Source organism: Staurois parvus, unplaced genomic scaffold (genome assembly GCF_062004578.1).
Source record: "Staurois parvus isolate SC_StPar_1 unplaced genomic scaffold, SC_StPar_1.0 ptg000586l, whole genome shotgun sequence".
NCBI lineage: Eukaryota > Metazoa > Chordata > Amphibia > Anura > Ranidae > Staurois > Staurois parvus.
In genome coordinates, this window is record NW_028318382.1 from 2953029 (window position 1) to 2978911 (window position 25883).

General features: G+C 42.0%; 1 protein-coding gene across 2 annotated transcripts in view; it reads right to left on the bottom strand.

Moving 5' to 3' along the window:
- Positions 1-259: 259 nt before the first annotated feature.
- Positions 260-25883, bottom strand: part of TCF7L1 (transcription factor 7 like 1) — a 76797-nt gene continuing 51173 nt past the window's right edge. Inside the window, exons 4-13 of one of the 2 annotated variants that reach the window (XM_089692466.1) lie at positions 15086-15169; positions 9454-9586; positions 9282-9384; positions 9122-9205; positions 8870-9010; positions 5238-5397; positions 5045-5152; positions 4641-4715; positions 3288-3342; positions 260-2290 (exon numbers count right to left, since the gene is read on the bottom strand). In XM_089692466.1, coding sequence (XP_089548592.1) covers positions 1872-2290; positions 3288-3342; positions 4641-4715; positions 5045-5152; positions 5238-5397; positions 8870-9010; positions 9122-9205; positions 9282-9384; positions 9454-9586; positions 15086-15169 — 1362 coding nt within the window. In that variant the 3' untranslated portion in view covers positions 260-1871. The remainder of the gene's footprint in view (positions 2291-3287; positions 3343-4640; positions 4716-5044; positions 5153-5237; positions 5398-8869; positions 9011-9121; positions 9206-9281; positions 9385-9453; positions 9587-15085; positions 15170-25883) is intronic. The other variant, XM_089692467.1, reaches the window with a different exon arrangement.

Consider the following 25883-nt stretch of genomic DNA (forward strand, 5'->3'; position numbering starts at 1 on the left):
CTGGTTCAGAAGAAGTGCTGGAGAAGATGGCAGCGATGGAGGAAAAAAGGATTCTAGTGGGAAACTCTACTACATGCAAGCATGCTGTGCATATGGCAAGAGTTCTTACACCACAGCTGCTAAGTGAGAATCTGGATAGGCTGGAGTCTGCCCCATTAATCATGTAAACAATTGCAGCTCCCTTTTAAATTGTGTGTGGTGTAGCTGTAAGGCTAAAAAGATTTGTCTGCCCTTTACAGGAAAGAAAACTAAAACCACATTATTTTAAAACACAATATATTTTCTATTTTGTTACAAAAAGTCACATTTTTGTCAAGAGTTTTCTTTTCCATAAATCAAAAAAAAAAAAAAAAAAAAATACATAATAAAACCGGAGAAAGAATGGAATGAAAAAAAAGGGTGGAAAATAAACACACAAAACCTCAGAATAAGTGGGAGAAATAAAAGAAAAAATACATATATATGTGAAAATAACCCAGGGAATGCCAGAGAGACTGCAGCCTCCAGTCCAGGACCCAACGTGCACCCATCACCCTCGAGACTGCCATTCTGTGAGAATAAATACTCAGCCTATCAATTCACAAGGATATAGTGACATCAGAGAAAATTTAAGCCTCATTTTTAAAATAAAACGTTTAACACTTTGCTGACTCACTGTTATGATGTAACTACTTCCTTGAAAAGTTTTAGGTTGCGATCTATGAAATTGTTTTAAGGAACCTGTGAAGAAGGCAGTTGGCTGTCACAGCTGAAGTCCCCATCCAGTGCTGGAGGCAGACATTGTTGACTCCTGGAAGAAAGTTTAAGGCAGGGCACAGCTCTACAGTCATCACACAAAAGAGTGAAAAGCCTGCCCTGGACATAGCACTGCTTCAGGAGTCAAGCAGCCCAGCAGTGGATAGGAAACTTTACTGCTGCTAATAAAAATGCCTTCATGACCAGTTCCTTTTACACTCACAGAATGTCTGACTAAAGATGGATATCAGTTCTTTATTAAAAGAGACAGTGCTCTTAGATCTCAGAATAGCAATGCCACTAGTTTCTTATAAAATGAATAGGCCACATCTGAACCGTTATTGAAGACCACAAATTGAAATGGTCAGGATCAATGGCTGCGATTTCCTTGTGAAGCTGCATTCTCTTAGATATTAGTCAAACCCACAAAATGGCTGTCTCCACAGCATGGCAATGAGCACACTTTAAAAATTAGACCCAACTCTTAGAACATAAAAAAAGACCCCCTCCCACCCCTTTAATAAAAGCAAACATGCATAGCCCATGTTTTCCCTACCTGGGCACATTTCTATGTACAATTTACATTTTTTTCCTATTTATCCCATTTAAATTTTATTTAAAAAATACAGAAAAGGATTTAACAACAAGATCAGCAGAACCAACGGTAAAGCCGCCAGGTCAAATATTGACCAATAATCCGTGTGGGTCTGGTGTTTCCGGCCAAGTATGTGGTGTATTGTTTGTTGGAGAAGTACAGCCTGGACTGTAGCCTGGTCTGCCTGCACCATACCAGATAATTGTGAGCATCAACACTAGAAATCCCCGTCACTGGATTGTCCAATCATGAGTCACTTATGAGAAAAAATTCATGTCCTGTAGGGCCATTGCAGTGAACTGTATGCATCAGCGCACAGTGATGTCCACATTCACAAAGCATTGTTCATATTTGTATGCATTAAAGGCCAAAATGACAGGGCCCCAGGTGCAGAGCATTTTATATACACGAGTTCGTGCAGAACATCCATATCTGCAAAGCTGTATATTAGGAGTGCAGAGCAGGGTATGTGCAGGTCGACAGGAACTACTCCTTTTATCTGTGTGGGTCCTAGCTACCTGGGCCATAGAGTCCTTTCGAGTCAGTCACTGGATTTGGTCACCAAAGACAGGGGTTGTGCCTGCAGCAGTGGTAAAGCTTGCAAGGCCGATGGGAAGATACCAGGTGGAGACAGTAAGGAGGACGAAAGCGGGATGGGACGGGAGAGCAGTGACGATCCGACAGGAGATGGCAGGTGTCCTGACAGACTGGAGGACGGAGATTTGGAGGCCAAAAAGGCAGCAGAGTGGCTGAGTGACAACTGTACTCTGGCTTCAGGCTTGGTGGTGAGTGAGAGTGGCTGAGCCTGCTCAGAGTGAGTAGCCGCTGGGGCTGCTGGAGAAGCAAGAGCAGCAGAAGGTGTTGCTGGAGAGTCCAGCATGCTACCATGGGAGGAGGCTGGGCTGTCACACGACTTCTCCGCAGTGAGGTGAGGCACACATATCTTCTTGGCTTTAGACACTAATAGAAAAAAAGAAAAAAAGTAAATGCTTTGTTCACAGAATAAATACGTTTGTAGATTTTGTTCCCATCTGCAGGCTTTCCCCAATGGCACCAGACATCAAGTCTTTGGAAGAAAGATGGCCAGTATTCAAATTGCAGTTTTCCCCTAATCAGGTTTGTGGAAAGATCTTTTTATTCACCAATGAATGTTTGCAGGTAGCTTACAGTTAGCCAGATTGTATGATCACCTCAGGTTTTTGGATATTTTTATTTCTATGGAAGTGGTGCACACTGCCAGATTATAGATCTCATGTGAAATGGTAAACAATCTTGTAGCAATTGTTATTTGACAGCTGGCCAGCAGACAAGCCTGAAAGCAAATAAGACTGTGCCTACACATTCAATTGCCTTCTAATGTCTATGGCTGGCCAAATACTAATTGGGAAATACCAGTTAGTCTATAGTTAAAACTATAATTATTTAACAAGGGGAAATGAGTACCATGAGAATTAATTAGGATTAGTAATAGCCCGTCTTGGATCTGATGTGGTATCAAGAAGGGATTATGCATTCTACATTTCCAAATCTTGATTGCAACTCCTTTATGGGACAATTTATTATATACAATCATAGAACACCCAAAAGGCTGTAATGTACTGCCCACAATCAAATGATGTAGCATCTTGAAGGCAACTGCACAGAGCAACACTTGGGTGACAGGTCCAAGTCTGCTGCTGTCACATCCAAGATGGTCTTTTGGAGGAGGTCATACACAAGGGTGCCTTTACAGGGAATTGCATGCATAAAACAAAGTACAGCAAGCATGTAATCTTCTAGGACGATTGTTGCCGATTTGGTCGGGGAAGAGGTTTATATGCCTTTTTATTATTGCTAGATCAATCACCACCACAAAAAAGGCATGGCTTTTCCCTCCAAGGACTACATTAGTGAATGAGGACAGAAACAGACAGTCTCTATAGCACACACTTTGTTTTAAGATGATAACCGCATCTACCTTCTGACTCTGGCGAATGCTGTTGCTTCTCTCTCTTCCGCTTCTTTCTTTTTCCCTGAAAGATGGAAAGCCCAGATAAATGAACATCGGTTGTTTCTTTTGTTACCAAAACAATACACGTGTGATTGCAATAGAGCTGCACACTGCTCAAGCAGCACACAATTTATATTGCCATCAAAAGGAAGACAAATATAACCAACCATTTTGCTGGATTCATGCTTAAAGTGAAATCTCCCCAACTTTAAAGTGCATAAGGTAACGGTTTCAAAGGGCAACATCCATATGGTACAGGCCTTCCATGTGAAGCCCATTGGATTCTAAACCCAGGATGTACACAACTCCTCTTTAATCCAAGATTAAAGGGATACACTTCAGGCAATTAGTCAAATACACATGATGAGTTACATATATGGGTTTTTTCCCCTGCCATTTGTATTTCTGTCAATCAGTCCTGACATTCATAGGAAAGCCCCATCTAGCAGGAAAAGAGACCTGAATTTTCTTTGCTGCACTAAGACCTAGTTCACACCAATGTGGTTTGCATTTTGTCCTTTTTGCAGTGAGGTTTGCATTTTTGCACGCACGTTGACTGAGGAATTTTGATTTTTTTTTGGGGGTGGGGGGGGGGGGGTCAACTTGTTGCGGGGCATTTTAAAAAAAACCCAAACAAAAAAAAAAAACAATGAATGCAAAATTTGTCAAATGCACAGCTTGCCTTTTTTTTTTTTTTTTTACAGCGTCTCTATTTAAGTCTATTGAACCAAAAAACGCAACTTCTGCATTTAAAAAAAAACTAAAAAATTTCCTGACCCTTTCCAAAAACGCAGTGGCTCAAAAATGCTTCGATGTGTGTGTCATAAGAAACCATGTTAAATGAACTGTAGTGCATTGCTGCAAAAAGCACTAAAAAGCGCATTGGTGTGAACACTTACAGATCTTGTACCTCCCCTAGGCTGTGGTTGGATATTTTGGGAGAAACAGGCTGGTGTCTTTCTGCTCTCCTTCTATAACTAGGTCCTTTTATAGAACCACAACTGATTCGCTCATTGTGCTGCTTCTACTGCAAGAAAAACCTGCACTGCTTGCGTTTAAAACACTCAATGATGCAGTAATACAGAGCCACAATAATTAATAATGTCTTTTATATCTGCCTGGAGTTGAGCTTTATGCCCTCTACAATCTTAGAGCTGAAAAGACTGAAGCTTAAAGTATATGTGAACCCTTACCTTGTAAAAACAAACCAACCACTCGGTTTAAAATATAAATGAAAGCCAAAAATGTATGTATGTATGTATGTATGTATGTATGTATGTATACTGTATATAACATTTGCAGAAACAGCGGTACACTGACCTTCCCAGTGAATGGTTGGGGGGGGTGTTGGCACAAGAGTGTGCTTCTATGCCTAGTGTGGTCAATTTGACCCACCTGCGATACAAAAGAACATGACCTATTGGGGATATTTCATGCTAAAGTCATGAGAAGTGGTGTTGTCACCTATATTGGTTGTTTATTATATATTTTTAAATAAAAGCATTATTTCTGTGATGGTTAGATCAATTTTAGAAGCCATTCATGCAGCAATACAGAAAATGCACACATATGACTGCATCAATTACACACAGAGTGCAGTAATATTCCCTGTACAAAAGGAAAGTTACTTGAAGTTTGAACTGTAAGTGCAGTTAAAAGATAATTACCACAAAAGTCTGACACTTGGTTTGTACTTGCAATATCTTTGTTTTGGACACACTTACATAGTTGTCTCTTGCAGACCATGTCGGATAAAGCTGAGAGTGAAGCTGCCTCTCTTTTCTTGCCAGTTCATAATACTTGGCCTGTTCTTCTCGGGATAATGAGTGCCACTGTGGAGAAAGGACAGTCAGACCTGCATTTAGCACCTTCTATTCTCCAGAACAAAAAAGATCAGCCAAAATTTCAAACACTCACTCGGCGGCCAAGGATCTGGTTTATGGCAGCGCTCTCTTTGAGTGTGCATTCCGCAACCACCTTCGCTCGCATCTCTTTCATGTATAGCATGAAGGCATTCAAAGGCTTTTTAATATGTGGCTTCTTCTCCTCTTCTTTCTTAACTGAAACTGGTGGCTTCCTGCAGAAAAAAAGAAATGGGAGTTTAAATGGTTGTTGGGGTGAAATCTCCTCACTGTACATTTCAGCTCTACCTAAAGGACCTCGGCCAATACAAAAAAAAAAACCACATAAATAAATCACTGTCCCACAAGTAACTTTTCACAATATAGAATACATAAAAATTATCGAACCAAAGTGTACCACAGTGACATTGTGTGGTGAAATGTTGGAAAGAACTAGCAACAAAAGCAAGGTTTCTGCAGGGACATTTCACCACTGAGAGCTTAAAGATATATGGAACATACCAGTACCGACCCATAACGGAAATGCAAGTTTTGGGTAGGGTAGGCCTTAAAACTGGATTGAACCCTAAAATAATGTAATAGCTTAGTCCTTAAATGTAGTGGCTACATTAGTTCCCCTCCCTCTTTATTTTTACCCAGTGATCCAGCCAGCAACACTTCTTGTCTTAGGATGTCTCCACTCTGAATGGAAGCACACTGGAGACACCCTTGGACAGCAGAATTGTCAGTGTGGGAAGAGGGTAGTGTTGGTCACTTATGTAAAGTCAATCTAAATCTACTAGTGCATCTAACAAATTAAAGTGAAACGCCAGCTAACACTTTTTGAGCAGCTATAGCAATAGCTGTACCTCTCAGGATAAAGGTTTAAAAAAAAAATAAAAAATTAGAACAAAAATGTATTCTGCTACATATCTTTGGTAAAATAAATAAATAAAAAACCCAATACGTGGATATTAATTGGTTTGTGTGAAATTTATAGCATCTACAAACTATGATATGTACTGGAATGTACGCAGCTTTTACTTTGACTGCCTATCATTTGAGGTGCTAAAATGCCAGGGCAGTAAAAAAAAAAAAAAAAAAAAAAAAAAAAAAGTTTTAAATTCAGAAACCGTGGTAGGTTTCCATGCGAATTGTCTGGCAAGAGCTGAATTTGGGTGAACGGCGATGTATTGTACTTATAAATTGCTTTGGCCCACAATCAATTGGTACAAATCTTAAGTGAAAAAACAGCGGAAGGGCTAAACACTAGTGCTGGCAGCAAACAGGTGTTTTTGGGGACACTATACAATATATTGATCTGTACAAACACTATAGTAGTAATGGCATTGATCAGCGACCTATAGCGTGAGCAATCTTAACGCTAGCTGACCCTGGCTGGGAGGGGAGCTTACAGACCCTGACACTATCTGATGTTACTAGTGGTAGTAATACAGGGATCAGTAAAAAAATTCTATATACGGACACTGTACTAATGGAACTGGCTGGGTGATGGGACGATCAAAGGGTTAAAATGTGCTAATCTAATGTGTGCGTGTAAAACATAGTGCTTTCACTCACAGTTTGGTGTTCTCTCATCTCTTCCTAGATCGACGGGTGGGGGGGCGCAGGCGTGTTAACACCCCCAAATAGAAAGACGTAAGGTTACATCGCTTTGCACAGAGCCGCTGCCCACCCCAATGCAGGCAGACGGTTGGCAGGTAGTTAAAATTAAGGGTGGTTGTTGTGTGTGGGTTTTTTTACATTTTAAAATTCTCAATACAGCATTTTTTTTTTTTTTTTTATTTACATTGATAATTTATTTTTCATTTTAAAAATACTTTTAACAGTAGTACAATGGTTTGTTTTTTGTTTACACTTTGCAGGAGCAATAAAGCTTATTGCTCCTGCAATGCAAAGCTTGCTTTGAACTATCATGAATTTCTTAAGTTCATGATCATTCAAAATGGTGATCTGTGACTGGCTAGAGCTGATCACATTGTACAGGGTGCAGTGATTGGGCCAATCACAGCTCACCAGGAAGAGAAGCAGAGCTGTTATGAATCAGATGTATTCATAAAAGCTTTGCCAACATTGTGATCATGTGATCGCATAGCGTTCACTGGGATCTTCATTCTGCGGTGTCCACATTCATTGGTAAGGAACGCCTCCCTGTGTTAATACAGCCACATACCCGTACATCTCTGCCTGTAGCTGCTGCCAGTCTGCTTGCCGACCGCCCGCCCACAATGTACTGCAGTTACAGGAAGTTGAAAAATAACTTAAAATCGGTGAAAATAAAAAGGGAAGAGACAAAAAAAAGAAATCTAAAGCTGCCATCACATCAACAATTGGTAAGGTGCAATTTAATTTTTGTTTTTGAGTTTAATACCACTTTAATAAGAGTGCATGCTACTGAGCTCCTCTCAAACTGTTGATTTCTTGGACTTCTAATTCACCACTGCACAAGACAGTAGTACATGTATTCCACTATACAACTCTGTATTCTTATGCAAATCAACCAGTTTAAAACTGGAATGTATGTTTCTGCATATCTATTCTATATTATGTTCAGTAGGGAAAAAAAATAAAAATAGGATTTGTTTTGATGGAAGGGCAAATACCGCTGTCAGATTTGTAATACTGTTTGTGTCCCTTTTGGGACAATTCTCCATGTTTCCATTTGTACAAATGGTGCTAGGAAGATCTGCATTTTTGAATTATTGCTAAATCGAGGGATATTGTCATGTGGAGACACTTGCTCTGGGTACAAATGTAAAACAATTTCCCTTGCTTTGGACACATCACCATTCCCCCCCCTGCTGCGTTTTGAAATTTGGGGGAAAAAAAAAACTAAAAACACCCCACACCAAACAGATATTATAATGGAATGGTCAGACTATTTCTAACCAATTTCTTTGGGCCAAACTTACAGGTTCTTATAATGCAGACCTACAAAATAGAAAGGCAGGGTAAATTCATAATTCTCTAAGGAAGAGATGTTAGTTTTTTTTCTTTATTTCCTTTTGGCATTAAATTCAAGCTAGTGATTGTGAGTGTAATAAGGATCCCTGTAAATGGTATTGTAAGTTTACATGCTTTACATGGAATGTAGAATTTGGCTGAGACTGCAATCCAAAACTAGTCATCCACACCATTCCCAGCTTTGCCATATATAGAGAAAGCATCTAGTCAGCAGGAATTGTTCCTTTGCCTCGAAAATTGGTGTATCTTGGTGAAGACTGGCTAGAATCTTCTACTACGCAGCACATGCAAATATTGCGTTAATTCTACTAGTGTTTAAGCATTACTTCTCAACCAAGGCTTCGCTCACATGAGGCATACTAGAGCATATGCTTGTGGAGGCACGCGTTTACCCCACAGGTGTTCCACGCATCCCCATGCAGGCAGTCCCACTGATGTGTATTGGGTCCCAGCAGCTGCACAGACACAGCCAATGCGCTCAAATTTGACATCCATGTGGGTGTATCCCTGAACACACATTAAGTTCGGGGACATGCACCCACACAGATGTCAAATTGAGGACAGTGGCTGCATCCACGCAGCCACTGCATCCCAACTGACATCTTTGGGACTGCCTGAAAGGTTTTGGGTAAACTTTGCCCCCCACAGGAGTACACTTTAGTACGCCCCGTGTGAACTAAGCCTTACATTTACAGAGGTTCACTTGTAAAAGAGAATACGTACGAATTAAGATTTGGGCTGAGGCTTCCAGAGGACGGCTCCTGCTTCACGACAGGTGAGACTATGGCAGGGTGAGGGATCCCTGAGGTGTGCAAGCTGGGATGTGGGGGCACCATATGTGGAGAGAATCGGCTGGAAACCAGGCTACAGTGATAAGAATTAAAGACAATTAACACTGAGCAACAAAGAAGTAGAAATCAAAAAGGGCAAACAAGGAATGAGTGACAAGAGCTTGTTGACAGATTTTTGGTTTACCTGGACATTGAGGCATTCATGGCCAAAGCAGGATACGGATGTCTGAATCCACCTGGAGGAATGGAGTACATAGGCTGGCCTTGCCTGAAAAAACACGGAGTATAAAACAAACCATCCAAAGTAGGTAAAATATTACAGTCAAACCCATCTTAGTACTTACTGTGGAACCAGCCATCCCAGAGGATGAGGAATCTGCCCTACAGCTCCTGGAGACAGAGGGTAATACGGAGACAGCTCTGACGGATGTGGAGGACGGGGAATTCCTGTACAAAAGTTTAGTTAAAGCATTTTAACAAAGGCAATGTCAAATCCCCTAAACACCACACACTTACCGGTCTTTGGATCTATTTCGGGTGACAAGTGTCCAGGTGGTGTGCCCGGTGAGAAGCGGTCCTGGCTGTAGGTGATGAGGGGTGTTAAAGGATGCATATGATGTGGATGTTGGACAACTGGAACCTTGTTGGACTGGGGAGAAAAACAAAAATCACTGGGTGAATACAAAACCACTTTAACAAGCTGACAGACACACATAGTATTGGGACGCCTGCCTTTACATGCACATGAATTTTATTGGCATCCCAGTCTTAGTCCGTAGGGTTCAATATGGAACTGGCTCACCCTCTGCAGCTATAACAGCTTCCGCTCTTCTGGGAAGGCTGTCCACAAGGTTTAGGAGGAGTGTGTCTATGGGAATGTTTGACCATTCTTCCAGAAGCACATTTGTGAGGTCAGGCACTGATGTCGGCTAAGCTCGCAGTATCCACTCTAATTCATCCCAAATTTGTTCTATCGGGTTGAGGTCAGAACTCTGTGCAGGCCAGTCAAATTCCTCCACCCCTAACTTGCTTTTCCAGGTCTTTATGGACCTTGCTTTGTGCACTGGTGCGCAGTCATGTTGGAACAGGAAGGGGCCATCCCTAAAGTTAGGACATGAAATTGTCCAAAATATTTTCGTATGCTGACGCCTTAAGAGTTCCCTTCACTGGAAGTAGGGGGTCAAGCCCAAACCCTGAAATACCACCCCACACCATAATCCCCCCTCCACCAAACTTTACACATGGCACAATGCAGTCAGGCAAGTGTCGTTCTCCTGGCAAATGCTGAACCCAGGCAGGTCTATCGGACTGGCAAAGAGAGAAGCACAATTTGTCACTCCAGAGAACACTCCAATGGTGGTGTGCTTTACACCACTGCATCCAACGCTTTGCATTGCACTTGGTGATGTAAGGCTTGGATGCAGCTGCTCGGCCATGGAAACCCATTCCATGAAGCTCTCTACATTCTCTTGTGCTAATCTAAAGGCCACACGACATTTGTAGGTATTTAGCTATTGATTCTGCAGACAGTTTGTGACTTCTGCGCACTTCAGCATGTGCTGACCTCGCCCTGTCATTTTACGTGGCCTACCACTTTGTTGCTGTCCCAGTTGCTTCCACTTTGTTATAATACCACTAACAGTTGACCGTGGAATATTTAGTAGCAAGGAAATTTCACACATGGACTTACTGCACAGGTGGCAACCTATCACGGTACCACGGTTGAATTCACTGAGCACCTGAGAGCGACCCATTCTTTCACAAATGTTTGTCGAAGCAGACTGCATGCCTAGGTGCATGATTTTATACATCTGTGGCCATGGAAGTGATCCAAATACTTTTTGGCTATATATATATGCGCAAGTCCAGGCTGATTGGGCTGCCTTAACGCTGTGGGGGGAGATTTAATAAAAAAACTGAAGGACTCAGAATATGGTGCAGCTGTGCATGGTAGCCAGCTTCTTACTTCAGCTTGTTCAATTAGGCTTTGACAATGAAACCCAGAAGCCGATTGGTTTCTATGCACAGCTGCACCAGATTTTGCAATTTTAGTATATCTCCCCCTGTGTGGCTTTAATACACAAAAGATGTTGTAGTAATGCAATGCATAATGTGAATGAGCTTTTGGTATACTAATCACAACACTGTTTGACATCAAATAGCCTTGGTGGCTTTCCAGGCTACTATGCATGTTATATTGTAGTCTTTCCTTCCCCAATAAACATTTCTGTAATGCCACACTGGGTCTGGTAAGTGTACCATTTTTACAGCAGCCATTTTACAGAAAGAAGAAAAAAAGAAAAAAAAAAAAAAAAAAAAGTTTGCCTAAACAGGTGAAAACAAGAAGACTATCAAGAAAACATGCCCCTCACAAATCAATCTAATCCCTCCTTATTTGTGCGGTTTTTCTCCTCCGAAGATCCCCATTAAGGAGCTATAAGCATTAGGAAGGCAGACGCCAAGGAGGCCGAGCCCCACCCAGGCAATCGGTCTTTTCCAATGAAGGATTGTGAAGAGTTTAACTTCAGCCCCCCTCCTACATTAAGCAGCAGCTCAACTCTTTGTGCTGAAAGACTTAATGCCTATTGAATAGACAGGAATTCAGGTGCTAATGCAGGTATACAAAGCTGGAACAAAGAAGGACACATGTGTGAGGAGAAACATTTTGCACACAAACACAAATGCAAGCATGAGTGAGTGAGTAAAGTTATGCAAGCATGCGTGTGTGCACGTTGTGCAGCAAGACTGAGCATGAATGCATGTGTATCTTGTCAGCTCTTCCTATATAAACATTACACTGGGCAAATAGGTTTCATTTCCCCATTCCCCTCCACAGAATAGCAGCCTGAAGACATACAGTGAAAAAAAGCCTCAATATAATAAACATGAAACTAGGGTACCCAGGACAAAAGAATTTAAAGGGATTATATCCTTTTATTTAACAAGACCATATAACCACACAGGTTATGGTCACAAAGCCTGAAACATCTGCATGCAGTTTGGAATAATCGGCTTTATGATATTAGTCTATTTGTACTATACACCAGCAGTTCTGGATGTGCATCTGGCTGGTATGATAAAGGAATGATTTGCATGGCTATACCCAATGTCCTGAAATGAGAAATAATCCAATTCTTGGAAGATGTGATGAAATGAGACCTTCCATTCTAATGCAGCCCATACATTGGGGGAATCAGCACTATTTGTACAAACACACAGTGCTGATGGGGGAATACTTGCCACAGCGCTATTGTATATTTTTCCCCACGGGGAAGGCTCCCCACCGGCAGAACACAAGGATCAGTGTTGCCGGCTGTAGCTGGCAGCACTGATCATTCGGGAAAAACCCAACAGACTGGCTGTACACAAGTCGATCGTTAGATTTGGGTGCTCAACCTTTGGCCCTCCAGCTGTTGCAGAACTACAAGTCCAATGAGGCATTGCAAGGCTGACAGTACAAGCATGACGCCAAAAAGGAGGCATGATGGGACTCGTAGTTTCACAACAGCTGGAGGGCCACAGGTTGAGCAGTTGATCGAAATTTGGCTGGTTGGATTAAAATTCGGCTGTTTCAACACCATGTTCATCCAGCTTCAGAAAGCTTAAAATTTATTTAAACAAAATGCGTCTTTACGTATACCATAGTTTTCTTCCTGTCCGGCCCATGTACATAAATGGTTGGAATGCAGTAGCGCCTATCCGGGTGGACGTTTCTACCACGTTAATTTGGGATGCAGCTTGGGGCAAGGGATTTGGCATCGGGTCTAAGGGTAGTAGGGCAGATTTATCCCAATTAATCCTAAAGCCGGAAAAGGATCCAAATTTATATTGTAAAGAGTTGAGCAAACTGTTGGCGCTATATAAATCCTGTATAATAATAATACATAAATGTATGGATAAGGGACATCAGTCTTAGAAAGGGACGTATCGCCCAAAAACAGTAGGGCATCATCGGCATATAAAGCCAATTTTTCTTCAATACCACCCAGTTTAAAACCTACTGCTATATTCTGATCGCCCCTAATGGCCACTGCCAAAGGTTCTGGACGTTTCTAAAAGTCTCCCTGGGAGCACGCAATGGAGTGACCTGTGCCGCTGTGTCTGGTAAACATGGATCAGTGTAACGGGCCACTGTGGGCGGCCCTAGCACTGAGATCGAGGATTGGCCAATCCACGATCACATGCACAGTGGTAAACAAGATGTAAATTCCTGGCATCACTGTTTACTACAGTGAACTCTGATCGATCACAGGGTACAAGGCCATTCACAGCATCCTTGTACCATGTGATAATCTGTGACCAATCACAGCATTTCTCAATGGCTGCAGGTATGCAGCCAGAGAGTGAGAAAGTAGTACAGCTTCACTATGGTTGGGGTAGAAAAAAAAAAAAAAAAAAAAGGAAAATTGTAAAAAGAAAAATCGAATAAAAAAATTTTACACAAATATTTCTCTTCTATATAGAGATTTGGGTTATTATACAGGATTTATATAGCACCAACAGTTAGCACAGCGCTTTACAAAATGAAGTTAAACATTACAGTTACAATACAATTTGGTAAAAGAGGAAACAGAGGGCCCTGTTCGTTAGAGCTTACAATCTAGGAGGAAGGGTTGTGGGATATAAAAAAAGGTAATAGCTGTGGGGGGGGATGAGCTGATGGAGGAAATAAGGCAGTTTACGAGTTAGAAGCAGGATAGACTTCTTTAAACAGAAAGGTTTTCAGGGATCATCCAAAAAGGTGGATAGATTAGGAGATAGGGAGTTCCATAAGATGGGAGAGAAGCTCCGGAGAAGTCCTGGAGGAAAGCATTGGAGGAGGTGACATGGGAACTAGAGAGCAGAAGGTCTTGGGAGGATCGAAAAGAGTGGTTTGGTTTATATTGGGGCAGAGTTGTGGATGGCTTTGTAAGTCATTAGTATTTTGAATTTTATTCGTTGGCCAAGTGGAAGGATTGGCAGAGAGGGGTAGCAGACACTGAACGGTTGGTAAGGTGGATGAGCCTGGCAGCAGTATTCATGATAGACTGAAGAGGGGATAGCCTATGTAAAGGTAGGCCAATGAGGAGGGAGTTACAATAGTTGAGGAGAGAGATAACCAGGGAGTGAATTAGCTTTGTGGTATCTTTGGTTAAAAATGGGCATATTCTGGAAATGTTGGAGGTTGAGGCGGCATGATTTGAACAGGGATTGGATGGGACCTGAAAGTATAGTTCAGAATGCACGGTTACCCCTAGCACCCTGGCATGCATGGATGGGTTGATAGTGGTGCTATTGATCCTGACAGAAATCAGGGGAAGAGGCACGTGGGGGAGGAAATATTATGTGCTCAGTTTTGGCTAGATTGAGTTGTAGGAAATGGTGTGACATCCAGTCTGATATGTCTGTTAGTAAATTGGTGATACGTGAGGACACTGATGGGATGAGCTGAGTAGAGAGATAGATTTGTGTGTCAGCATAGAAATAGTATTGGAAACCATGGGAAGCTATTGGCTAACCCAAGGAAAAAGTTTAGATCGAGGATAGGAGAGGTCCAAGGACAGAACCTTAGGGGACCCCAACAGTAAGAGGAGTAGAAGAGGAGGAAGTAGAGTTTTAAGTGCTACCAAAAAAAAGGTAGCAGAATACATTTTTGGCTAAATTTATGAAGATTTGCAAAATTTTGAGAAAAATGTCCCCCCCCCCAAAAAAAAAAAAAAAGTTTGGGATTTTTATCATTTATATAGCAAAAATGAAATCCAGTGGTGATCAAAATAACACCAAAAAGAAAAAAAAACTCTGAATACCAATTACTCAGGTATGCAACACTGTACCCAAATGAAATAATTTTTTTTTTTTTTTGTGTCAAAGTGTGAGCGCTGCAAGCTGAAAATTGGCTTGGACTGGAAGGGGGTGAAAGTGTCCAGACTTGAAGTGGTTAAATAAATAAAACACTTGTCCCTATTTAAGGTTTGTAGACATGGACACACGCACCTCGTTTTGGTTCTTGAATTTAGATACATTTTAATATAGGTATGTAGGGCTCCACTCAGGTTATGTCAATAAGCCCTGTGCAGGCATCTTAAAGGCAATCAAGCGGTCACTTGAGGGAGCCAATTTCTGTAACACTCATACAGGAGACCATTGAGACATGCAACACCAAACTTACCAAATGTGCAGGTGATGGTGACCTGGCATCCTTCAATCCAGCCGTGCTTGGGGCATCAAGGAGAGGCCATTTCATCTGTAGATACTGCAAAGTAAAGGAGACAGATTTAAAATAATGTCAGCAGTTATAGATAATACTTTAATCAGAACAGAGGAGATTTTTAAAAGATGGTTGTGAGAATAGATTTTTCTATATGCAGATGGCTTCCCTACCAATCCCACTAAGCCACACTGTAGGCAGCTGAACATGGTGGATCACATTCCCCCATATATTCAAAGCTTTCATTATTGGATTTAAATTTCTGTGAAGCCAGGCATAGCCTGCGATATGTTAGAGGAATTTTTCAAAAAAGTGATCATGATCAGCCTTAAATAGTTCTCATGTTGTCTTTTTTTCCCCTCTGCCTCTAGATGGCGCCGTTACAGTTCACTTTATTAAAAAGTTAGACAATACAGCAGGAAAACAAAATACAACATGGCCCAGTTCCATCACCTTCTTCACTAGGAGATTCAAGAGGAAAAAGTAATATTGAATTAAATGCACAGATTCTTAATTCAGCAGAAAAATAAAGCTAAAAATATAAATTAGTCTATACAGCACAACTTCATCTATTCCTCATCAAAAAAATCAATAACGATCATTAATTTAAATAGGAAATATTGTGACAAATTCCTATATATGGGACAATAGTCTAAGGTCTGGTTCACACCTGTGTGCTTATACGTGCATTTGTCAGCTCATAAAGAAGGCATGAGTTGTAAAATTACATAATTTCCCATGAGGTTGTTCATATCTATGCGCTGCACTATAAAACAAGGCATGTCCAATATTTTATGGATTTACCTGCATTTTTCTGACCTATTGAAACACACACACACACACACACACACACACACACACACACACACAAAGCTTAGATGTGAACTCGGCCTAGTCTTTGTAAACCAAAAATTTATCACAAATGTTTTTATGGTTTTGACTTATGAGGTCATTTGACAGCAACATTAAACAGACTTTAGGCCGTTTCCATACAAGTTTTAAAAAGGCTCAATTTTGCAGTGGGTAGTAAGAGATACCGTTATCAATTGAACTTTACTAAGATACTTGACCCCTTTCCACCACTGCCTACCGGCCCTTTAAGTGGATGTAAATGCCAGAAAGCAGCCATTCCGATCATGTGACTGCTGATCGGCAGTCACAATCAGAAAGCTCCCTATTACAGGTATGCATTGGGAGCCTTCTGGTACCCACCAGTTACTGTACTGGAGCATGCAAGGATTACACTCTGCACAGTAAAGGGTTCACAAACAGATGCATATATTTGGCTGCTAGGCGCTAAAAGCCCAACTGCCGAGAGACTGAATATGTGCACCACGTCAGCAGGAACTGGTTAAAAATCAGCAGCTACAAACACTTTGGGCTAGGTTCACACTATTGCATGTGGCTGCAGGTATTGCAGCTGTTCCTGCACCCACAACCAAAATCCGCTGCTCTTTGGAGAGGTGCAAGGCTGCCATTTCTTAATGGCACCCCCACGAGTCTACAACCACAGCTTGATTGCAGGTGTTTGAACCACTGGGAAATTGAAAAGTGCAAAAGCGCCATGGGATTTCCCAGCTGCAGTTTTGAAATGGTGCAGGAAACACAGGCACAGCAGCCCAGTCAAATGAATAGGCTTCTGTTCCCAAGCATGTAGAACCATATATGCGGCACCCTAACTTTAGATGCTGGACTTGTACAAGTACTTTCCAGTGCGCTGATTCCAGTGCTGTCTTCCTGCAGAGATTCTTGTCACTGCTGCGGGTCCCTCATGCTGCCATCTTGATTTGGGAACCGGCTGTGGATAAGATTGTGCAGTGAGAATGACCCTGCAGCCTCCAGAGACGTGCGACATGTCCCAGGAGGCTGAGAGATGGGCAAGGATTGTGGAAGTGGCACAGACCAAAAAAAAAAAAAAAAAAAAAAAAAAGTACCCACTCCTGCAGCTCGGCTCAGGTGGGAGGGAGAGATCAGCGGCATTTCATTTTTATGCATTCTTTATTTTCAGAAAATCGGTTTTGAGTGAAGCTCTGCTTCCAATAATCAAAAACTACTGGAGATGCAATAAGGTATATGAGACGCTGGAAGCATTGTGCCAAATTCATGGAAACTGCGACACTTCCATTGTTCATACAGATATACGGATGTGTGTAACAAATTCAGGAAGTATTTGCGACACTTTTCCTGTAGGTCATTATGGTGATAAATTCATAAAGGAAAACTGCCATATCAGTAATGAGGAAGGCTGTGGTAAATAAGAGCTCTTCAATGATGGAGTAAATGGTTAATTGTGTTGCATCCCTGAAACAATTCTGCTTCAAAATTTTGATTTCTGTTACTCTCCAAGCTTCTCCATATAGCTTGTCTGCTTGTACAACTCTGCCACTGCATAGGAGAGATGCTTGAGATGGATTCACACACATTACAAGTACATAAATTTATCACAAATTCCGCCATTTGTTGAACTACTGCAAGACGAATGTCTAAAAGAGCATCTATGACCCTCTTTAGGATTTCCAGGGACAAGGTTTTGGGTGGAAGGATGTTCTGTGACAACCTGACAATCTGGGGCAGCACAGTGGCTAAATGGTTAGCACTTCTGCCTGGCAGCACTAGGGTCGTTTGTTCAAATCCCAGCCAAGGCACCACCTGCCTAGAGTTTGCATGTCCTCCCTGTGCGGGTTTCCTCCGGGTACTCCAGTTTCCTCCCACCCTCCAAAAGACATGCTGGTAGGTGAATTGGATCCTGTCTAAAAATTGTCTTTAGTATGTATGAATGTACATTAGGGACCTTAGATTGTACACCCCTTGATGTGAATGAGAGAGATATATACATATATATATATATAACTGCGCAAATTGACATCGCTATACAAGTACCTGAAATAAATAATTTAGCCATTACACTCAGGAAAAGCTTTGACAAGATTGGTAGTTTCTTCCATAAAAACCGATCTAGTCAACAGACCAGATCTTGCTGTACCCATATTCTTTTTATTCAGCTGTCAGCCCCAGGAAGATGAAGATGTACAGAAAATGGCAAATCTGGAGATTTGGGGTACTGGTGCTATAATGCAAATGATCTATGGAACATATACAGAGGGGAAAAAAAAAAAAAAAAAAAAAAAAAAAAAAAAAACGCTTCCCACATTTATTTACTTTTGACAGAATATACTTGACAAATGGCCTGCCTATAAACCTCAGAGCTAACATAATGGAAGAAATCTGAGCCCTTCTCTTCCCCCAGATCCTCCAGTGCTGGGGAGGATTTAGGGATTTGCACAGGGAGAGGGGGGTAGCAGGAAACTGCCAGCATGGGCAGATATAAATCCTGGAGGATCCCGGGAATGTTTACATGGGAGAAGGAACTGGGGCAGTAAAACCAACACAGAGCGAGACAAGGTCCAGCTGTGAATGAGCAGCCTGCAGCTAGAGACTGAAGGCCTTGTCCTACTCACAGGAGGCAGCAGCCACACCGCAGGCCCTTTCCAGCACCAGCTTGAAAACCTTAAAAAAAAAAGTTCTTAAAGTTTTATTAAAAGGTTTGTCATGACCGAAACAAAAGGCTGGCCATGGGACGGTGCCCAAAGCAGACAGGGCACTGAGTGGCAGGCCTGCTCCCCAGAGACAATGTGTGGGTGTTTAGGGGGAGGGTGAGGGTTCAGCAGCCTGCCGAGTGACTGGAATCCAGCAGGAAACGTCCTTATTGTTCCTTCTGACAATTTCCAGAACCTAAGCAGACAAATGGCATTGTCGCCCCCCATCAAGCCCCCGCCATACTCCCCCCTACTCACAGCAGTGTTCCAATTTTAAACCCTCTTCCACATAGACAGATAAGCTAAGCTGATATTTGCAGAAAGGAAAGGGGCTAAAAATGCTGGAGTAGTTCCTGTGATAAGAGTAGGGAACCGGCCATCATACACAAACTATCATTGACTGTATTCTGTTCTGATTTCAAGTAAAAAGGAAACACCTGGGCAGAGGGCAGAAAGCAGGCCTCAAGAAGCCATTGGTTTCCTCACTTGTGTGACATTCATTGCAACGTCTGACTTTACTTCCCTATACACAACACAATCAGAACCACAACTATACAAACCTGTGGAGTAGCAAAGTGATCAGATCTACAGACTTCGCCTCCTGAATGTAAATTCCAACCACCCAAGCTATTCCACAATAGACAGACTCACTTTAAAATACAGTGTACAGTTCTAGAGACCTCACTTCCAAGAAGATGGATATGAGGCAAGCAATTAAAATGGTAAAGTGTTCAAGGATACCTATACATGCATTTATTTCTCCAACCAGGCCAAACATTTTTCCACCCAGTTCCTTCGATTTTCATTCTGCCCAGACAGGGCCACCCACTGCTTGAATTTAGGCCCAAGAATGTTCCAATTGGACAAGCAGTCCCAACTGGAATCTCCATTCTCCTCTATTGAGTGGTAGGCATGAGTCCACCTACATCCAACCCGATCTGCCAAAAAACAGATGAATAGGGATCTGTTCCCCTTCCATCTAGTGCAGTGTTTTTCAACCTTTTTTGTGCAAAGGCACACTTTTTTCATGAAAAAAATCACGAGGCACACCACCATTAGAAAATGTTAAAAAAATTTACCTCTGTGCCTATATTGACTATATATAAAGTAATTCTCTTGAATAGGAATCAAACACAAAGAAATTATTTTATAATTACTTTATTATGAAATAATAAAGTATTTTATAATTGGACCCGGGGGCCGGACCAAGAGTAGATGAATGATGTGTATGTGTCATCCATAGTAAGTATAGTAATATTCCCCCATAGTAAGCATAGTAATTAATCCCCCATATAGTAATTCATCCCCCATAGTAATTAATCCCCCATATAGTAATTCATCCCCCATAGTAATTCATCCTCCATATAGTAATTCATCCCCCATAGTAATTCATCCCCCATAGTAATTCATCCCCCATATAGTAATTCATCCCCCATATAGTAATTCATCCCCCATAGTAATTCATCCCCCATAGTAATTAATCCCCCATATAGTAATTCATCCCCCATAGTAATTCATCCCCCATATAGTAATTCATCCCCCATATAGTATTTCATCCCCCCATATAGTATTTCATCCCTCATAAAGTAATTCATCCCTCATATAGTATTTCATCCCCCACAGTACTATTCCCCCCCCCCCCTTCTAGTAAGCCAAGTCCCCCGTGTCAATTCACTTACCTTTTGCGTTCCTCTCGCTGTCTTCCCGCGCCGTTCGGGTCTTCAGGGCGGACTGTGAGAGGAGCCTAGCTCCCCTCCCCTCACGTTCGGCACGCTGCCCCGCCTACACACATCCTGACAGCCACATCCGCAAGCCGGATTAAAAGGTCCGCGCGGACTTTTGGGGCTGCCAACCGAGAGGAGGCAGGGGAGCGGCCGACCGAGAGGAGGGAGGGGAGCAGGCGCCCGGCACACAGAAGAGCCGCATTAGACTGGGTAAAGAGCCGCATGTGGCTCGCGAGCCGCGGCTTGCCGACCACTGAATCATTAGATTCTAATGATTGGTCTATTTGTGAGCCGAAGCCACATGTTACAGATGAAATTGGAATTTTTCCCACGGCACACCAGACAATATCTCACGGCACACTAGTGTGCCGCGGCACAGTGGTTGAAAAACGCTGATCTAGTGGATCGGATGGCAGTTGGGTGTGAACGGACAGGCCCCCAGTTAACATCGGACCTACCATAGAGAGTGGGCTGTCATTGTCTGCCTGATCAGACAAATCCCTGCTGAGTAAACAGATCTCAGGTGGATTCCTCACCTTGTGAAAGGGGCCTTAGGCCAATTCATCAGGAATCGGCCAACATCCAGGCTATATATGGCCAGCTTGAGGGAAAAAAAATCATGAGAGACTGAGGAACTTAATATGTACAGCTTCAAGGCAGACGGGAGAGAAGTAGGATTGAAACCTTAAAATAAATTAAGAGTGTTAGGTCAGGAGGGCAGTAATTTCAATATGAAGCTGAACACATGGGGGCATGACCTCAAACTTCAAGATGAACTTTCAAAACTAATTGAGTAGCGGATGCCTGAAACAGACTTTCAGGAGAGGTAGAGAGTCAACTGAAAGTGACTTTAGATATTCTTGGGATAAACATAGCTCTATTAAAAAAAAAATGCAGATTATGGACCACTTGGTCTTTCTGCCAGTGTTCCACAGGCCATCTAAGTTTCTAGTGAACACTGGCCCGTGAAACAGTTGAGGATGCACACGGTGAAAGTACTCGCTCTCAGAAAGAAGATTACTACATTTGATACTTTTGCTTCAAACTCCTTACAATTTCAAAGGTCTCAATCATCTCTTAGATTGTAAGCTCCAAGGAGTATCTTGTTTTATCTTTTGCATTGAACTGTATGGTCTCCCTTTATTTTGTAAAAACGCTGAGCAAACTTTTGGCGCTATATAAATCCTGAATAAAAAAAAAAAAAAAAAAAAAAAAAAAAAAAAAGAAGAAGTACGTATGCACACGCCTCTCCCTGGCATTGGACTGGAACTGAAAGTTGCTGCTATAGGAGCCCAGTGGGACCTCCAAAAGCAAAGCCAAGCTGAATCCTGAGTGCGGAATATGTAAATAAGTGAAGCCATAAAAGTTTGAGCACTATATAGAGTATAATAAGTACACAAGTAGTGCTACAAGCAGCTGGCTGGAGTGTACCGGTGAACATTTCTACACCGCTCTGTAAACAGACTCAGCTATACAGACAGTTTCATGCAGACAGATTTCTTAATGCTGAATTGTTTTCTTTGCTATAGCCTTCAGGAATGCTTCCCCTCCCGCCCTCCCCCTCCATCCCTACACTCTCCGCCTCCCCCCCCCCCCAATCGGTGGCACAGTCTCCCAGTCACTCCTGCCCTGGGGATGTTTACTTTGGCTGGGCCTAGACCTATAGCTCTGGAAAAAGGAGCGGGGTGAGGGAGACTCAGGGAGTACATGCAGTTACACAAAGCTGCTATATGCTGCTAAGTCTTCCTAAAACCTGTAATGTGTCTGCTCCCCAGAGAGCCATCCCAGGGCATGCTAGAAGGCAAAAGTAGCCCAGTGTTTTAAAATTAATGTGTACCTGTCACTAGAACACAACAGCTGCCGCTCAACCAAAGTTAACGAGCATGTGGCCCATCCATTCTTTACAGGGATCCTGACAGCTAAATGTGGACTGCGAAAGCCAACTTGTTTGTTTAAAAGGTTCAAACTTCATGGCAGTTATCCTTCTCCTTCCTTCACTACCTGTTAAATCACTGACCCAAAAAATACATATGTACAACGACAGGTATCCCAAAATGGATACACACATGCTACTTCCTACTCAGTGGCTCACCAAGTGGTCAACCTAGGATAAAGCTGCACATACTGTTGGTGGCCTTGTTGGCACCACCCAGCTAGACATCTTCAACTGGAAAAGAAAATTGGAGGAGCCAGGTGAAAAATTGTCACCCAAATGCTAACAGATGCAGTTATTATTCGAGTCACGGCTGCTTGAATATAAAAAAAAGTCAGCAGCAGAGGTTCTTCCATATGACTTTTTTTACCATGGATGGAGGAATCTATTAGATAGACTTCACTCAGCTTGTGGGTTGAACAAGTATCTATCTATGCAGGACTATCCCAAGGAAGAAAGGCCTATTCAAACTATTGCAGTGATACAGGTTTTCCTATGCATTACCACAACCAATGGTAACAATAGTGCAGTGCCTTTCATTTTAAATAGCACCCCAGTACACCTAGGGAGCAAGGCATAGATGTAAGTTATCTGTGCATTGTAGTGCAAAATGTACTTTCCTGGGTAATGGCAGCCCATTCAAAATGAATGAGTTTTCTTAATGCAACACACATTACCGTGCAAAAAACTGTGCATTAATAAACCCTCAGCAACACACAGCAGCAGTCTGAATGGGTCCTTTGTGTCTTCTATGGCAGCTCCCATATCTTCATCCTGCCAGATTCCTTTTAGGAACAAGTGGCACATTTCACAGCCCTGTACAATGAACATATAATTACAGTAGCCCGCTTTGAGGGTGCAAATGCTGTGAAACAACCACATGTGCAAGCAAGGCCTTATTTTGTTTGCTGCGAGTCCATTTTAGATGACCATAAACAAGACTGTTCTAAAAGAGTCGCAGGAAGAAAATGCAAAAACGGGACACTGAAGTCTAGGGCATCTGTAGACCAAACATCTGATAAGCCCTGAAATTTCTATGTTTGCAGAAAAGCATACACGTATTACATAATCAAGCTGAGAAACATATGCAGGGCAGCACAGTGGTTAAAGGGGTAGCACTTCCGCCTGGCAGTACTAGGGTATTGGCCCTAATAGGTGTATGTATGAACGCGAGTTAGGGCCCTTAGATTGTACAGTCCTTGAGGGTTAGGGACTGATGGGAATGGGTATACATACATACCACAGAAATTTTGGGCAGGACTATCTACACTAAAAAATTATCCATTTCAGATGGAAAGTTGGAGGCATAGTTCATTTTATCCGACACTTTCTAAGTTATCACTGCCCGGTGTATGGGCACCATATATCCATATATGTAGACCATTGGAACTGCCCCCTTGTAGACATGGCTGTCAGCAATTTTTAATTAAGACCAAACCTTAGAGTGCTAGGTTCTTAGCACCCCTCAATTTTTGAGGCCATCTCTCCATGCTAGGTAGATCCGCTCATTCCATTTGTCCTGGTGACCACCATCAGGGACACAAAAAAAAAAAAAATAATAATTTGTATCTAAAAAGCCAAAATGTTTTGATTAGTAAATTTAGTATATGCATATATAAAAGTTTACTGGCCAAGTAGCAAAGCAGTGAAAATGTTAGTAAAAAAGTTTCCTCCTTGTACATATGAGAGCCAGACGTACACATGTAAGGATTACATTTTTTGATCAATACTGGTGGCATGGGGTAGTTTTTATATGCTGGGACTGGAACTGGATCTCGGGGAAGAAGAAAAAAAAAAAAGAAAAAAAAAAAAAAAAAAGTTCTCATTTTTATTTTCCCTGAGCTATAAAAAGCAGTGAGCCAAGTACAAGGTGGCGGGGCTGTATTTGGGATTGCAGACGGCCTCCCTCTGACCCTGTGCAGGGTGATGTTTCCTCCAGCGGAGCCTTTGATGCGGCTTACACAGCAGTGGATGAAAGAGAACTGGGTAGAGAGGGGGAGTCCCCAAATCTGGCAAAGAGACAAAAATACAAACAGGGAACCCCAGAGCCCTCCTGGAAGCTCAGGAAGAGAAGGGCAGCGTTAACTCTCTCTGTCAGCAGGCCCTGAAAAAGGTGACTAGGCTGCTTTTATGGCAACGGAATGCCAGGAAATGTAGAATACAGAGCAGTCAGATGTGAAAAGCATCAGCTGTCATAACATGCAGAAAGACTGCCATCGTATATATACACAAAATGAGGAAAAAAAACCCAAAAATGTATGTTAATCATAACACATAATAAAAAGAGGAACTCCTACAAGTCTAGTTGTTTTGGACAACATAGGCACTTTGCGGTCTTTTCACTGTGCAATAATTGATTGATCTAACAACCATCTCTATAACAAGGACGCCACTTTATTTCTAAACCCGTTTTAGTGTGAAAGTAACGCAATACTACCAATGAACACATCTGCTTTGTAAACTTGAAGCAGCTATGATCGAGTCCAGAACCAAGACATCCAAACTTCAATTAGTGCTACGTCTGTGCCCACTCCCATTGACCACTACGACAGATTTAGGAAGAATGGCCCAAACAGGTCCTATTACCCTCCCTACCTTTATAAATTCTACATGCAGTTACTGTTTGAACCATTTGGATCCCATAAAAAATTTTCATGAAGAAATAAATATTCTTAAAATGGTAATATATGGTCATTACCATTATATAGGTGAATACATCAGACATTTTGCCTCACTTAGGAGTGTAAATGTGTAAAGCAATGAGAATGCACCATGTAAACCAAGCGTTCCACAGCAAACAGACTATGGAATGGTTACAACCCCTTTTGGCATCCATACCCAATTGGGGTTACTTTCCTTCCCTGCCATCCTGTAAACAGAATAGGAAGAGGAAAACCCAAATGTTAGAGAATAGTCATCAGAACAAGTGTCGCCAATGAAAGATTTACACTCTACTGCTGTTCAGGTGAAAACTCAAAATTTTGGATTATTGCTCACTTTGTGTCCTACTGATGGTGCTCACCAGGACAAAAGAGGAGATCTCCCTAGCAGGGAGAGGCAAAAAAAAAAAACAAAACAAAAAAAAAAAAAACACTAGGACAGACATCAAAAGAGGGGAAGCAGACCAAGAGAAAGATCCCCAAGGTCAAGGGGTCCCAATGAGAAAAAAACTGTGGCTTAAAAGCCGCAGTATGTCCTCATTGGGACCCCTTGACCTTAGGGATCCCTTTCCCTTCTCTTATGCATGAGTAGGTTCCGAGGATATCACATTATGATTCACATGCGAGTCAGCTATGAGTATTTTGTAGTATTAGGGGTTACCATGATTGGAACCCCTTAGGTCTTTATTCATCTAACATTTAGCTAAGGGCATCCCGGTTTTTTATGGTATCAGACATCAAAAGAACCTCCTTAACGAAGACACTGCAAAAGAAAAACCTGACAAGGGTCCCAAACTCTCCACCACAACCTAGAGCTTTAATAAAAAAAAAGCAAAAAAAAAAAGTTTTGGCCTTCGATCCACTGTAAAACAAGACTCTCCCTGAAGTCTTTAGTAACATAATCCC